The sequence below is a fragment of the Mus musculus genome, chromosome 5 (assembly GCF_000001635.26).
Source record: "Mus musculus strain C57BL/6J chromosome 5, GRCm38.p6 C57BL/6J".
NCBI classification, from domain to species: Eukaryota; Metazoa; Chordata; class Mammalia; order Rodentia; family Muridae; genus Mus; species Mus musculus.
Window position 1 is genome coordinate 105,474,196 of NC_000071.6, and position 16,073 is coordinate 105,490,268.

The 16,073-nt window shown below is 44.2% G+C and overlaps 1 protein-coding gene across 5 annotated transcripts in view; it reads left to right on the top strand.

The window, feature by feature from the left end:
- Lrrc8b (leucine rich repeat containing 8 family, member B) overlaps positions 1-15,884 on the top strand; it is a 74,874-nt gene extending 58,990 nt beyond the window's left edge. For 3 of the 5 annotated variants that reach the window (XM_030254652.1, XM_030254653.1, XM_030254651.1), the window contains 3 exons: positions 1,991-2,089; positions 5,572-7,733; positions 11,608-15,879. In XM_030254652.1, the coding sequence (XP_030110512.1) occupies positions 5,595-7,733; positions 11,608-11,880 (2,412 nt within the window). In that variant the 5' untranslated portion in view covers positions 1,991-2,089; positions 5,572-5,594 and the 3' untranslated portion in view covers positions 11,881-15,879. Of the gene's footprint in view, positions 1-1,990; positions 2,090-5,571; positions 7,734-11,607 lie in introns of all 5 variants that reach the window. The other 2 variants (NM_001033550.3, XM_011249508.3) reach the window with 2 other exon arrangements.
- The last annotated feature ends 189 nt before the right edge of the window (positions 15,885-16,073 follow it).

A 16,073-nucleotide genomic window follows, 5' to 3' on the forward strand; every position in this document is an offset into this window, starting at 1 on the left:
TGGAAAAGTCACAGAAAACACTTGAACCCTTGTTTCTGGGGCTATAATAGAACTCAGTTCTGATGCAGATGCCAGGCAAAGAGCTAAATAGCTTTTTCTCTAGCTCTTAGGAAACTGAGACATGCCATAGTTAATTGGATTTACTGAGGTCATATGGTCTGGTGCAGGCAAGGCTTACAGTCTGAGTTCCAGTTGTAATTGTTTGTCCCTGACAGTTTTATTACACTGGGTAAGGTGAGTTCTTTGGGCCAGTGTTTCATGTTTATTACATATGAAGAAGACCTAGTGTGTGTCTTTCTGCCTTGTTTAAGTATGAAAAGGTTTGATATAAAATGCACTTTGTAGATAATAAATTAGGATATTAACTGTAAATTATTTCTATTTGATCTTACTAATAAGAACTTTATCAAAGGAATTTGATGATCTGATGGGTTAGCTGATTTGAAGAAAGTCTTACTTAGCCAGTGTCCAAACTTGACATTGAGGTTTGATATCACCTACACATGTGTTGGGCCACATTCATGTATCCTACCTTCATATATCCTGACATGTGTGAGAAGCAGCATAGTCGTGCCTGGTCATGTTTTAAAAGCGAGATGGAGATGGAGAAAGTTTACAGCTAATGTCCAGATGGGATAAACAGGGCAAACCTTATGTGCTTGGAGTCCTCTGACCAGTTCATTCGTCGCAGTTCCTCCTTAAGATTATTTTACACGGTTGCCATCAGTTCTAGCTTTATATCTCTTTCTGTGATGGAGAAAATATACCTGTAATATTTACGAGAATCTGCTGTCTAAGAAATACCGCGATGTCGAGCAGCATGCTGGCCATGTTGCTTACCTTGTGCAGTAGAATTTCCCAATGAGTTCATATCTGCAATGCGGTAGAAGACTATGAAAATAATGTTTCATGCATCAAATAGCTTTTTTGCTTATTTTTTGGTTTTGTTGAGAAAGGCTCTCTCTCTATAGCCCTGGCTGCCATGGAACTTGCTGTGTAGACCAGGCTGGCCTTGAACTCACAGAGATCCTCCTGCTTCTGCCTCTGTACCCAGCTTCAGATATCCATTTTTATTTCCTGGGCTGGGGATTGAGCAAGGGTCTTACACATGCTACCATTGCTCTACCATTGAGTCACGCCCATTCCCCCTGTACCTTATACTCCCTGCAGTTTATCTTCTCAGCATATATAAACCTTTACCAACCCTTCTCAAGAAGGTTCCGTGGACACCAAAACATAATTTCTATGCTCCATTAAAACTATTGTAACTTGTGGATCAAGCCCAATTGCAGAACATGTGCTTAGCTTATCCAAAGGCCTTGTACTCAATTCCTAGCACTGGAAAAATAATGCTAGCATTTCAAAATGTTTTTATAGTTCAAGGTCATCAAACGTGTGTGCAATTTAACCACCATATATGATTAAGGTATATGCTGAGGATGGGATTTTACCAACTGCAAGGTAAAATAATATTAACAAAGGCTGACTGTAGCTAATGATATCACTTCAGGGAAATACAGCTTTATTTCTGAGCCCCATGTGAAAATAATGTTTTTACCCTGTGACTTTTCTGATGAGTTTAGTTGGCTAAATTTTCATAACACTGTGAATTCTGATTTGAGCAGATTCATGGCTTTAAATTGGTATAGAAATTTCACGGTACAATAAGCAGTCTGACAGATACAGGCAAGATGTTGCCTATGAGACTGGACAAGAGGTTAACATATGTAAAATAGTTTGGAAGGGCCAAGTGTTATAGTTTTTAAATATAGCACACTGAAATTTCAGCAAGAAACTTCTGGAAAATTGAAAGGAAGGAAGTCCAGGGGTGGGATGTATTTCGATGCATGTGGGAGGGAGATCGTCTATAGAGCTTTATCAGGATGCACCTTAGGTGGCAACCCACCCACACAAAATATATGCCAGTGTGGCATTTGATGGAGAGTGCCTCTGAAAACAGTATCTCCAAGATATTTTTGCTTTCTCGTAGAATGAAGACAAAGTCAGAGATGGTGTGTCTGAGAAACTTCAAAAGGTGTAGACCTCCCGATTGAAGCATACCTGATTTGGTTCATTTTCCTTCATAATAGTAAGTATAAATATGTACAGTGCCGAGTAGGTCAGTGTCAGCTTGAAGTCTTTGCTGAGCAATCTACTCCTGACAAATCTTTTTATCTTTGCTTGAGCTTTTATTTCTCCACGTATCAGTTTGAAATATTAAATGACTATAACTCTCAAGAACTGTGCAGAATGACTAAGATTATAAACTCAGGCTGTAAATGTCCTTAGAGATATGATGCACGCTTATTTTCCATTACAAGAAATCCCACTATAGTGTTCCTTGTGGACAGTCATTTTATCCATTGAGACCCAGCTGGCACAGAGACCTGAAATTAGATGACTCTAGCCTTTCACGGTAGCACGTTTATAATCCTACCAGGAATTCAAGGTCAGCCTTGACTACATTATGAAATTTAGGCCAGCCTGGGCTACATGAGATCCTTCACCCTCAAACATGTCTTTCTTTATAAACCTTCTACCGATCTGGTTCTGCAGCTGAAACAAACCCACACATCCCTTCATCCACGAGGTGCACATTGCTACTTTTCATAAGGAGACATAAATACCCATTCACCCAGATGAGGTACCCACAGATCAATCCTGCTTGGTAAACCAATGGGTTTATTGGGTTTAATGACAGGAAGACAGGTAACAAATCACAAAAGCTACAACACTAGCAGACTGCAAGCTTGTGCAATGGTGTAAAAATCCTCTGTCCTCCAGCACCCTAGTTTGCCATTCTTCCCATTCCAACACCCCTTTCCCCCTATGCCTTGTACTAGCATATCCCAAAACTCTGTAGCTCCAGGGAGGGGCAAGATTGGGAGTAGGAGATAGACTCTCAGCTGAGGGTCCAGTGACACTCCTCATGCTTTCTGGAGGGAATGCTAACAGCCTCATTACCATTATCCCAGGCCTAGCCTCTGTACCATGTGTCTTATTTACGTTACTACCATGACCACACAGCCCAGCTATTCTGTCGGTCGCCACAGTAGTGCCTGATCCACAGGTGTCCAATGTCACAGAAATGTTCCCTTCTGTCCCTGCTGACTGTCTCCCCTTCCTCATGGTCCTATACAGGGGAAGGTTTGAGGTAACCACTCCTGGTCTTTTTTTTTTTTTTTTTTTTTGTTCTATTTCATCTTGAACTGGATGTTAGGTTTCAAGTAGGATCTAACTGAATAGGAACAAAACTGCTGGCCCCAAATTATCTGGGAATCACAGTTAACATGGCCAAAGGTTGGGTCATTATTAGGGCATAACAGTTGTCACTCAAAGTATGCACACTAGGCTAAAGTCCATAAAGACATTTTTATATGTTATTTCACCCAGGAACATTTTCTGTGATTCCTTTCTATTGAGTTCATGGTACTTTGTGGCCAAATAACTAATAGAACGTTCTGTTAGCATGGTGTAATTCTCTCGGGACCAGGGTGGAGAGCGAGATTAGCTTCAGTGAGAGGAAGACAGGATGAGAAGAGTCAGGGGTCAGATCCACTAAGCTAGAGGAAAGCACGGAAGCCCTGTCGAATTTTATAGACAAGCGGAGGAAGTTGGATACATAAGATACTATTCCCAGAGAGGTCCATTCAGGGAGGAAAAGCAAGGGATCGAGGGATGGCTTAAGAAGTGGAAAAGCAGCCAGGCTGTGGTGGCGCATGCCACCACCGCCAGCACTTGGGAGGCAGAGGCAGGTGGATTTCTGAGTTTGAGGCCAGCCTGGTCTACAAAGTGAGTTCCAGGACAGCCAGGGCTATACAGAGAAACCCTGTCTCGAAAAACCAAAATAAAAAAAGTGGAAAAGCTGGCAAGAATATGTGGTCAGATGGGCAGGACATGTCAAGGATGTCAACACAGGAGAGAGTTGACCTGTAGCAGCCTCCATAACAGGCTCCTGGGATTTAGCTTGCAGCACTCCTAGGACTCGAGGCTGGGTACTAGTCTCTCCAGGAGAACCAAAGAGGCTTCTCTGGGATGGTCCCAGAGAAATGGCACCCAGAGAGTCATTGAGGCTCTGAAAAGGTGATGATTTACCACTCAGGAAGGCAAGAAGAAGCCCTTGGACAGGGTAGATGCCCTGCCAGTCAGTTACTATGATTTTCTTTCTGTTGTCTGACCAAATGCCATGCAAGATCCAAACAGTCCCTTGTAAGTAACACTCTGCCATCCTACAGGTGATGTGGATCTTAGTAATTAGTGTTTCTAAACACAAAGGGCCTAAGCGGTGCTGAATCGATGTTTTGGAGGACATGATTACTTTAGGGATCTGACCCTTATTCTGACTCTGCCTCAGCCTCACCGCTATCGCGTAACCTTGCTCGTCATCCTAGCCCCAAAAGTTTACGTGGGATAAACAGGAAATTCACCTTAGACCCCAGAGTGTCATGAACACACCAGAAGGGTTCACAGAAAACATTATTGATGAGATCATTTATTTTAAAAGGTCTGAATTCTCAATGTGAAAACATAAAATACACCTTGTTATGGAAGGTAAGAATCATCAGCAAAGGGCAACACCATTATTCTGTGTCTCTTCACCTCTTCATGTGTGCTGTCCCGTTACACATGAGCCCCTTTGTTCTCCTCAGGGCTTCTCTTCACCACTCCTTTTTTTTTTTTTTTTCTTTTGGTTTTTCAAGACAGGGTTTCTCTGTGTAGCCCTGGCTGTCCTGGAACTCACTTTGTAGACCAGGCTGGCCTCGAACTCAGAAATCCACCTGCCTCTGTCTCCTGAGTGCTGGGATTAAAGGCGTGTGCCACGACTTCACTCCTTTTTAAACCGTTGCTGTTGTTTCTCTTTTAACTGCCCTGAGGTTTGCACAGTCAAGTTACATAGTGAAGGCCGGGAGAGAAAGGGGAAATTCATTCAGCGGCCATTTGCCTTATGAGGAGTGGGTGGAACCCTCCAAGCCTGAGGGATACTGTTGTTGAAGCAGGGTTTGCACAGAAAGGCCCTTTTGCAGGGATCGAAACCACCCTTCAATGGTAAAGAATACTCCAGACACAGGCTCTATCTAGAAAGGGGCTTCTTCAGGGTTTTAGAGGGTAGACACATAATATAAGCATAATATCTTGGAGTGAAGATACAACAGAAGGTAAACTGAAGAGCTGCCTCAGATCTGCCCCCAAAGCCCTTTATAGATAGATGTACCCCCAGTTGGTCCCCAAACTAAGGGACTTTATAGTTCAGTGTGATTTAGCTTAGAGATAAAATCAGAAGCCTTACATGCCCCGCTGATCAGTCCGTGGATTTTTCCCACCTGCTGAGATCTTGCTGAGTAGATAGAATAAAGTGTGTACAAGCATTCTCATTAAATGCATGCACTCTGGCCCTTTGTGGTTGTGCATACAGCGTAGTCCCAGCAACTGGAAGGTGGGGAGCTTAGGGGAATGCATCAACCTCACAGTGAAGCCAGGCTGAGCTACACGAGGCTCTACCTCCATATACAAACACAATCACAACGGCATGCCAAATGGCTTCAGCAACGTCTCTTCTCTTTCCTCCTCCAGCCTCTCCTCTCTACAAGGGAGTCATGATTACACTAACAGAGTTAAAATGCTTAGCGGACGCCCAGTCATCCTACCACATACTGAAGCCGTGGTGGGATGTCTTCTGGTATTACATCACCCTCATCATGCTGTTGGTGGCTGTGCTGGCCGGAGCCCTGCAGCTCACCCAGAGCAGGGTTCTCTGCTGTCTTCCCTGCAAGGTGGAATTTGACAATCAGTGCGCTGTGCCTTGGGACCTCCTGAAAGGCAGCGAGAACGCATCTTCTAACTCGGGCCTGCTGCTCCCGCTGCCACTCCGGATCCAGAACGACCTCCACCGGCAGCAGTACTCCTACATCGATGCTGTCTGCTACGAGAAACAGCTCCATTGGTTCGCCAAGTTTTTCCCCTATCTGGTGCTTCTGCACACCCTCATCTTCGCAGCCTGCAGCAACTTCTGGCTTCACTACCCCAGCACCAGCTCGAGGCTGGAACACTTTGTGTCCATCCTCCACAAGTGCTTCGACTCTCCGTGGACCACACGCGCCCTGTCAGAGACAGTGGCGGAACAGTCAGTGAGGCCCCTGAAGCTCTCCAAGTCCAAAACCTTGCTCTCAACCTCAGGGGGCTCCGCCGACATCGACGCCAGCAAGCAGTCATTGCCCTACCCACAGCCAGGCTTGGAGTCGCCTGGCATAGAAAGCCCAACTTCTAGCGTCCTGGACAAGAAGGAGGGCGAACAAGCCAAGGCCATCTTTGAAAAAGTGAAGAGGTTCCGCCTGCACGTGGAGCAGAGGGATATCATCTACCGGGTGTACCTGAAGCAGATAATCGTTAAAGTCATCCTGTTTGTCCTTATTATAACCTACGTCCCCTACTTTCTCAGCTACATAACTCTTGAAATCGACTGTTCGATCGACGTGCAGGCATTTACAGGCTATAAGCGCTACCAGTGTGTCTACTCCTTGGCAGAAATCTTCAAGGTCCTAGCTTCCTTTTACGTCATTCTGGTGATGCTTTACGGCCTCACGTCCTCCTACAGCCTGTGGTGGATGCTGAGGAGTTCCTTGAAGCAGTACTCCTTTGAGGCTCTCAGGGAGAAAAGCAACTACAGCGACATCCCCGATGTCAAGAACGACTTTGCCTTCATCCTCCACCTGGCCGACCAGTACGACCCCCTGTACTCTAAGCGCTTCTCCATCTTCCTGTCGGAGGTCAGCGAGAACAAACTGAAACAGATCAACCTCAACAACGAGTGGACCGTGGAGAGACTGAAGAGCAAGCTCGTGAAAAACTCGCAGGACAAGGTCGAGCTGCATCTCTTCATGCTCAACGGTCTCCCGGATAACGTCTTTGAGCTGACGGAGATGGAAGTGCTGAGCCTGGAGCTGATCCCGGAAGTCAAGCTGCCGGCTGCCGTCGCTCAGCTCGTCAACCTCAGGGAGCTCCACGTGTACCATTCGTCCCTGGTGGTCGACCACCCCGCCCTGGCCTTTCTAGAGGAGAACTTAAGAATCCTCCGCCTGAAATTTACCGAGATGGGGAAGATCCCACGCTGGGTGTTCCACCTGAAGAACCTCAAGGAGCTGTACCTGTCGGGCTGCGTTCTCCCGGAGCAGCTGAGCAGCTTGCACCTGGAGGGCTTCCAGGACTTGAAGAACCTGAGGACCCTCTACTTGAAGAGCAGCCTGTCGCGGATCCCTCAGGTGGTGACAGACCTGCTGCCCTCCCTGCAGAAGCTGTCCCTTGATAATGAGGGAAGCAAACTGGTTGTGCTGAACAACCTGAAGAAGATGGTCAATCTGAAAAGCCTGGAGCTGCTCAGCTGCGACCTGGAGCGCATCCCCCACTCCATTTTCAGCCTGAACAACCTGCACGAGCTGGACCTGAAGGAGAACAACCTCAAGACCGTAGAGGAGATCATCAGCTTCCAGCACCTCCCGAGCCTCTCCTGCCTGAAGCTCTGGCACAATAACATCGCTTACATCCCCGCGCAGATCGGAGCGCTGTCTAACCTGGAGCAGCTCTTCCTGGGTCACAACAACATCGAGAGTCTCCCTCTGCAGCTTTTTCTATGCACCAAACTACACTACTTGGATCTAAGCTATAACCATCTGACCTTCATTCCCGAGGAAATCCAGTACCTGACCAATCTGCAGTACTTTGCTGTGACCAACAATAACGTGAGTACATCTGCTCTTCCTTTTGTCAGCCACTATGAGGCTGTGCTGAGCTTGAGGTATGTAACACAGGGAAATTGGTGGACGGGCGTCCGTCCTAAGCCTTATCCCAGCTGAGCCTCTTCCCCTGTGATCGTGATAAATTACCGAAGTCCTGAGCATCAGATTCTCATCTCACAGGTATCTGTGAACAAACAGAGGCTCGACCGGTGTTCTGTTTATCCTCTTCCCCCATTTCCTGCACACATATCACTGCTAAAGTATTTAAACTCATTCATTAGTGGTAGTAGAGCTTGACTTTTGTTTGAGAAGATCTTGTGTATTTAGAATGCTTTAGGTAAGTAGAAAACTACCAAATTTTAGAAAATTTGATAAACTAGAAAACTTTGGGTAAATTTTTTATTTCACCAGTAGGAGTAATTCTGACTAGTGGTATACATGAGAGTTACCTGAAAAGCCTGTTAAAATATGCATTGCATGACAACACTCTGCTGATATGCACACACACACACACACACACACATACTTCATATTTTTTTTTACAAATTAAAAAGTTGTAGGTACTAAATAGCTGTTATGCTTTGTGGGGCATGATTAGGTAAATTGAGACCATGACTTCTTGACCACATCTGAAAGTGTTATCACGCACAAAGGAGGATGGATGCATTACAGCTTAGGAAAGTCTTAGCTTTCTAATAGGCCAAAGTAGAATGTTATAGCCTTGCGTGTCTCTTCTCTGAAACCCGAGCAGACTGATCACTAAGCACCCTGGGGCGAACATGACACCTGTAAGTGGGTCGGGAACACTCCCTTTAGGGCGCAGAGGGATGGGGTGACCATCGAGGAGGACACTTCAGGAAGGTGGTTCCCCTGTGGTCCCCCACCAAACCCCATGTCTGTGCACACAATAAACTCTAATCAAAGGCAGTGGGTCACAAAAGATAGGTGTCAGGAAGGCTCAGCAGGGAAGGGTACTTTCCACCGTGCCTGGCAACCAGAGTGTGAGTCCCAGGGTCTTCATGGGGGGAAGAAGAAAAAGAAGTGTCTTACAAGTTGTCCTCTGACCACAGCAATAGTATGGCTCACATACACCCACCCCCATAAATACACACAGTAGATAGATAGATAGATAGATAGATAGATAGATAGATAGATAGATAGACAGACAGATGATAGATCGTTGTTTAGAAGGAGGGAGAAGAGGTGAGAGATGAAGATAGCAGAAGAGACTTTCATCAACAAACAGTGTGTGCAAGGAATTGGGAAAAAAATAGTAACTTTTTAAAAAGTATATTGTTGTAAAAAGAATTTAGTTTAGCCTGGCAGTGGGAAGTTGTAGGGAGGCAGAGAGAATATTCTTCAACATTTGTGTTCAAATATGTGCATGACAACACTCTGCTGATATGCACACACATGCATATACACACACATATACTTCATATTTTTTTTTACAAATTAAAAGGTTATATGCATTTGATGTGAAGAAGGTGCTGACTTGGGGCGGAACCTGTCCAGACTGGTTTTCAGCCACTCAGTGGGATGGATGTTAATGAAAGGTGGGAGGGTTCATTTTTCAGGTGGAGATGCAAATATCAAAGTACTGTCTAACCTTGAAATATTCATGGAAATTATAAAGTAGGCATTCATAATGGGTGCACAAGTAAGTATTGTACTATGAGTAAGATAGCACTTACTTACAGGACAAATAGGTTAGCTCAGGATAGAATTACTTAGTTGGAGGAAAGGCTTTACTTCCTAACAGAGCTCCTTCCTCACTTAGGAACTTGGAGTTAGAATAGGTAAGTTAGCACCAGCACCGTGCACCTCAGCTGGGCACTGACCTTGACTGAGTTCCTTAGATGACACCTCAGTGACCCTGGTGCAGAGTCAGAGGGCCCGGTGGCCTCTGGCATTGTCCCAGCTCCAGAGGCTGTGCACTTCCTTATGCCATCCCTCTCCTCTCCTGAGGGCCCACAGCAGCCACACACACCACAAATTCAGAGCTGTGGGAGAAGATTTGGAATCTAGAGGCACAGGCAGAGTGGTGCTGTCAGTCACTCAGGATGAGCACCTAGGGAAAATAAGTCCTTACACAATTGGGGGCCAAAGGGAGTTGGAGGAAGAAGAGGACGATGAGATTCCCGGATGCAGCGCATGCTGGTATGCTCTCCTTGCCACCTGGGACACACTCATCCTTGGTGTGAGGTACTTCTCCAGACTGGAGGGGATTCTGCTACTTCAACAGACATTGGCTGAGGATAATTTGGGGTTGTTAAACCAGGGAGAAAAGTGTTGCTCCCTAGACACAAGGAAAGCTGCTAAACATTATGGCCCCACAGTCAGAACTGTCCCACCCAAAATGTCCGCAGTTCAGAGGCTGTCTCCATGCAAGCTGCCTCAGACAAAATGGCTGAGAGCCCTGTGTGGTGCTCAGCGCTTTACCCCCCATACCCGGGCAGCTGGCACCCACAGAAGCCATTCAGTTCATGTTGACTGGGTGCCAGGGAACCAAGCCTTCCCTGTTGTTAGCATGTCTCCCAAGTCCCAGCTGAGCGTGTCTAAGCAGGACCCAACTCTGCGCTCCAAGGAGCTCTGGCAGGAGTAGCTCTCAAAGCAGCTGGCTTGTGCCTTTCTACTCCGCCTGCCTCCTTCAGTACTGAGTCCACACAGGTAACAGTTACATCTGTGCCTGAGAAGAAATGCAGTAAGCATACAGCTCTCCCTTTGCTCGTGTCTTATCTCAGTGTGTAGTGGTGATCAGTATGGATGTTAGGCACAGCATCATGAACTTCAGATTTGTCTTCAACAGTAAGTAGGGCTGAGGGGGGAGGGAAGATGTAGAAGAGGGGAGTTTTGAACGGAATGAGCATTTTCAATGCTGTTCTTGAGATTTTGAGTTTACATGAAAAGCGTCCTTTTGAGGAGAACTCTGTCCCCTCACAGCCAGCTCAGTGGGTTTGCATTAGGCCATCAGAGGATGGCTCAGTGCCCCTTCATCCATACACAACAACACTGCTTCCTGAAGCAAAGAGCTCACAGTCCCACATTGTCATACACCAATGTAGATGAGCTTTATAGCCTGCTCCTCCACCCCAAGGCTTCGGTGGGGCAGTGAGCTGTGGGATGGGATGATCGCAGCAGCTTCCTTGGCAGTCTCCGCACAGCGAATCCATTCCACTGCACACGCAGATGTCCGGTTCATCGTGTCAGGGAGCATTCAGGGAGCGAGCTGCTGTCACGTTGACCCAGTTTGCGGGTTATTTACCGTGTTTGACATGATCTCACAGTGATACATGAATCCTATCATAGATGTGAGGGAACAGGAAGAAGGGCAGACGGTCGGTCAGAAGCGTGTCTGTGGAGTGTAGAGGTAGCGTGTGCACGTACACATTACCTTTTCCTTCTTCATCTCTGCTCCTATTGACTACTGAAAATACGTTTTGTTTGTTTGTTTGTTTCATTTTCTAAGAAAAGCAGTTTAGGACGTAGCCTTGCCTGCCCTTGGGGGCTCTAGGCATTGCTCATTGATTGATTATAAGTTCTTTATGAGGACTCGGGGGAGTAATTTATTTCTGATCCAGGACTCAGTAATTATGATTCTCCTGGTTACTGGCTTGTTTTCTTTCATCTATAAGTGCTTTCTCTCTAAGGATCACATTAGGAGTGTTCGCAACCAAATCTTATGTCCGTCCTCACTCAGGAGAGCGTGGATGTTCATAGAGGCAAAGGCCACTACTCCATTAAATTTACAAGCAATGTTATGCCTTCCCTGTGGAACTGCAGCCATGTTCTGAAGAAAGGGAACAGGATGCAAGTACGTGAATGTGCTGCTAGAGCCAGTCAAAACTGGTTTCACCCACTTCCTTTCTCCTTGTAGATTGAGATGCTACCAGACGGGCTGTTCCAATGCAAGAAGCTTCAGTGTCTACTCCTGGGAAGAAATAGCCTAACAGATTTGTCCCCTCTGGTGGGGGAGCTGTCAAACCTCACCCACCTGGAACTCACTGGTAACTACCTGGAGACACTGCCTGTGGAGCTGGAAGGGTGTCAGTCTCTGAAACGGAGCTGTCTGATTGTCGAGGACAGTTTGCTCAATTCCCTCCCGCTTCCCGTGGCAGAACGCTTGCAGACCTGCTTAGATAAATGTTAACCTGAGGTTCAGACTCGAGGCAAAAGCAGTTCTAAAGAGGCCCCGGGATAGGAGGATGAACTTTCCTAAGTTATCAAGATGAGAGATGGCCGGTGACTCTGACACGCCATAACCAAAAATATTACCAAATAACCCAGTGTCCAAATCAAGCAGTTAAATATCCACACCGGAGTTTTGTGAATAACTGATGTTTAAATTATTGAGATGTAAAAAGTATGCATTGAAGGTGGATTGAGGGGCGTGTCGTTACAGAAACCTTACCTTTCACATCTTATCTTCAGAACCCTGTCCCCACCCCCACCCCAACCCTTTACTTATTTGCATACATGTTTTCATAGAACCTTGTAGTCTGATATTTAACTCCATGAAGACTCGTCGGTATAAATCTCCTTGTTGTATGCTCACCACTGGCTTTGATTTATATTGTTTCTTTTTTTTGAGCAGCATGCATCACGCTGGGCAGAATTCCATCTTGGCTGTCTTCTCTGCTCCTTTCTCATTTTGCTGGAATCCTCATCCAGGCTTCTCTGATAGTCCTGGGAAAGTGCTTACGTTTGGCGTTTGCCTAGAACAGGAGCCAGGGGTTCTAGGACATGTGATCTTCTGAGCACCCTAAAAATTAATGCATTCTCAAAATGTCTTCTGGTCTATCATCAAAGCCGGTTTTAAATATGTTGAAGTTTTTTATATGAAATATAAAATATTTTCTACTGTATGATCTCAGATGCTACATCTACGAGAACACCTTTTTGTAAGCAGTGAACATGTGCATCTCTGTAAGAATTTAATGATTCTTAGTTTGGGCTGATTATGATTCTCATGTTTGTATGCATTCTGCTCCAAAAATTTTTGTACTCTTGCAACTAATTACTGCAACCAATTTGGATGACAAAAAGCCTTGTGTTTTGCTCCCTAACATCTTTGAGGGTTTCCTCATGAGAGGACAGGAGGGCCGCTGAATCACCTACCTCTCCTTGCTGTTGTCCAAGAGTACGGGTACAACCCCTCAATTACTTAAAAACTACCACCAAGGGGAGAGGGCAAGATCTAGATTGGAAAATTGATTGGAAAATACTCTGTTAGATGTAGCCCCCCCCCAATCTGCATGATCTCTCAATATGACTATGATAGAAGCCATCTATTCAGAATCTAACTGAGCCCATGAAACTGACATCTATCTCATAGGCTGCCTTGTGACCCCTGGAATACGTCATGTTCCTCCTGACAAAGAGCTTTGTGTTTGGCCCTTTTTTTTAATCATGCGTATTGTTGAATAAATAAAATAGATTGACTTACACTGGGGAAGTGGACATTGTAGCATGTTTTTCTCTCATAAGTCTAGGCATTATGAAACCACCTCTTTTTAGACATAGCTGTCAAATAATCCATTAACTGCATCTAAAAAAAAAACTGGAAAACACTTCTAAGGAGTCTTCTAAACACAGAACTGTGGCATGTTGTTTTCTCCTAATTGTTCTAGAAAGATGAAAATGTCTCTCAGTGGCCGTATATACCTGATGTCTAGAGAAGAGAATTTCATGGAGGAAACCTGAGTAAAGTTAGTTACAAAGAATATACTGAAGGCCCTAAGCTGCCTAACACACTATGGATAGACTAAAAGAGACATCTTAGCAAAGCTTGCCTTTGTTAGAATGTCCAAGTTCTCAGGGACCTAGGCATAACTGGCTCTCACTGGGGCCTCATGGACAGGCCCTGGCTTAGCCAGGCTTTTCTGATTTTTACTGTTTTAATAATGTGAGCTGATGGCTGACGTTTTCCAGTAAAATCATCACGTGGACCAATTTCAAAGTTGACTGGAATTGTCTGAAGTTTTGAACATAAATGTGAGTGAGGTTTCAATACTATCAATCGTGCTTCATATGAACTAAAAAAAATCCCACTCTAACCAGTTCAGACTGTCTAAGCCTCCCCCTGATGAAGGAGAAATTTCCTGTGCCTTTGTTTTCCAGTATATGCATCATTGGCTAACTGGTCTACCTCCTCAAAGCAGTTCCCTAGATGGATCAATCATGAGGTGTGAGCCACTTTCAACACACAAGGCTGTTGTTACTGGTGGAAACCATATTGCTCTTGATACAACAGTCTTATAGTGTCTCTTGTATTTAACACTGATGCATCAATGTTGAGGTAGCTTTTCAATCTAACACAAAGACAATGGACAACACATTTCCCACCTGACAGAGATCTGTGTTAGCACTGGCTTTACTAACCTAAGTGTTGATCGCCACCTTACTGAAGAAAGTAGTCTTACAAATTATCATGAGATTAAAGTCTCATGGTAAAAATATTCTTTCCAAAAACCAAATGTAGAGGCTCAAAAACAAAACTTTGGCCTATACTAAAATAATATGGGCTAATTTGCATACACACATACAAGTACAGAGAAAGATGTATAGCTTCAGTTTTGCAAATTTCAGTTTTCAATGTTTTTCTGAAAATTGCAGGAGGTTATAGGTTAGTCTGAGGATAGCAACTTTTTTAATTCATTATTTTTAATCACGAAGTATTCAGTTTCTATAAAATCAACTTTAGTTTAAGAAGATACCATGTGTTCCCACAAGGGCAGAGTTTTCCCCTCATCTACATCAGGGTGGATTTCTGCAGCATAATTATACTGAAATTTTATTTTAACCTTCTGTGTGTTAGCATATTTCTGTTAATAATAAACAGGTTGAATCAGGGTACGTGAAATTGTTGGGTTCTCAGTGATAATGGCAAGCTCTAATTTGTGTGCTGCAGTGTGCTAAAGTGGTTTATGCACATGACATTATTCTTTGATGATGAAATGGTTCTGCTCGTGTTTCATAATTCTGATACCATGTTTAATTAAAACAGCACATGATATTGATGGGTTCATGAAAATGGCCAACACTTACTCTGTGGAGTTGTCACTGTTTCCTTACATTTTTCAGGAAATCCTTCCATCTCTGCAGTCACGTGGCACTGGTCCATCCGCACACTGTTTTGTCCTCACCCACCTCACTGAATCTGATGGACACTGTACAGTCGCAGTCTCTTTGTGCAGAATTGGCAGCGATGCCTGTGCTTGATCATCCCTGTTTATAAGAATCCAGCTTCTGGTCTCTGTTCTCATTAACCGCATATTGCATTATAGAATGAAAAATAAGAGAGACTAATTAGAGAGAGGAAGGAAGACTTATTTTGCATCCTGAATGAAAAAATATATATATATATATTTAGACAGTGTAAACAAACAACTGCTGCAGAGTGTCCTGTGTGTAATAGTGTCTGGTGTGTACCTGTGTGCTGTGCTAAATCAGGGGACCCTTTCTGTCTCTTGTCCATGGTGTCTATATCCAGTGACAAGTGTCTGCTATGTACCTTTTGCAATGGACTTCATAAACTGCATTCTCTAAACCTTTTTTTTAAACAATTTCATGAACAATTTCATAAACACTGAAGTATTAACAGATTATATGAGTCAGAGTATTGAGCTGAGATAGCTTCTAATTGAACTTAATTTTATATTTAAGTTTTGAATTTATCACAAAATACACCATAGCTGAGAAAAAAACAATTATGAATGCCTTCTGCATGTTCGTTATTTCTAACAGACATGGTGCAATTTTTTAAATACAGAAAGGTGTAGGGTTAGAATGGATGTGTCTGCACTCATCTCTGTTGTCTGTCTGTCTTTATATTCACACTGTACAGTAAGACTTAAAGTTCTAAGTTTCATGCTAAGTAAAAGGATGACCCGATCTTGGGCGGAGATACTTAGTTTTGTTAGCTCCCAGTGGAGGCCGGCATTTGCCCTTTTACCTTTTACCATATACTTGGAAATGTGTATCTGGAATTAACTACTAGAAAATGTATGATTATGTTCCATGTTTTTGGCCCCTGGATTCAAATCCCTACATTTGGTAGATTTGGGTAAATTTTGCTGTTTTTAAAGCATCTTTTATGTAAAAAGATTACATTTTTATAATAAATGGCAAATAAGATGAATCACTAGAATCTGATTGGCCTTGTTTTTGCCTTGTTCTTTCTGCTCAGCTTCCAACACCAACTGCCATCTCTCGATTCTCACACAGCTGTACTGTCATTTAATAACATGGTGTATTCTCATGCCTGCACATAACTCTGAATCGCTCGCTGGGTTTTGTGAATATGCAGCCATGCCACAGAGCAGTGTGTCCTGGACTGAGAGT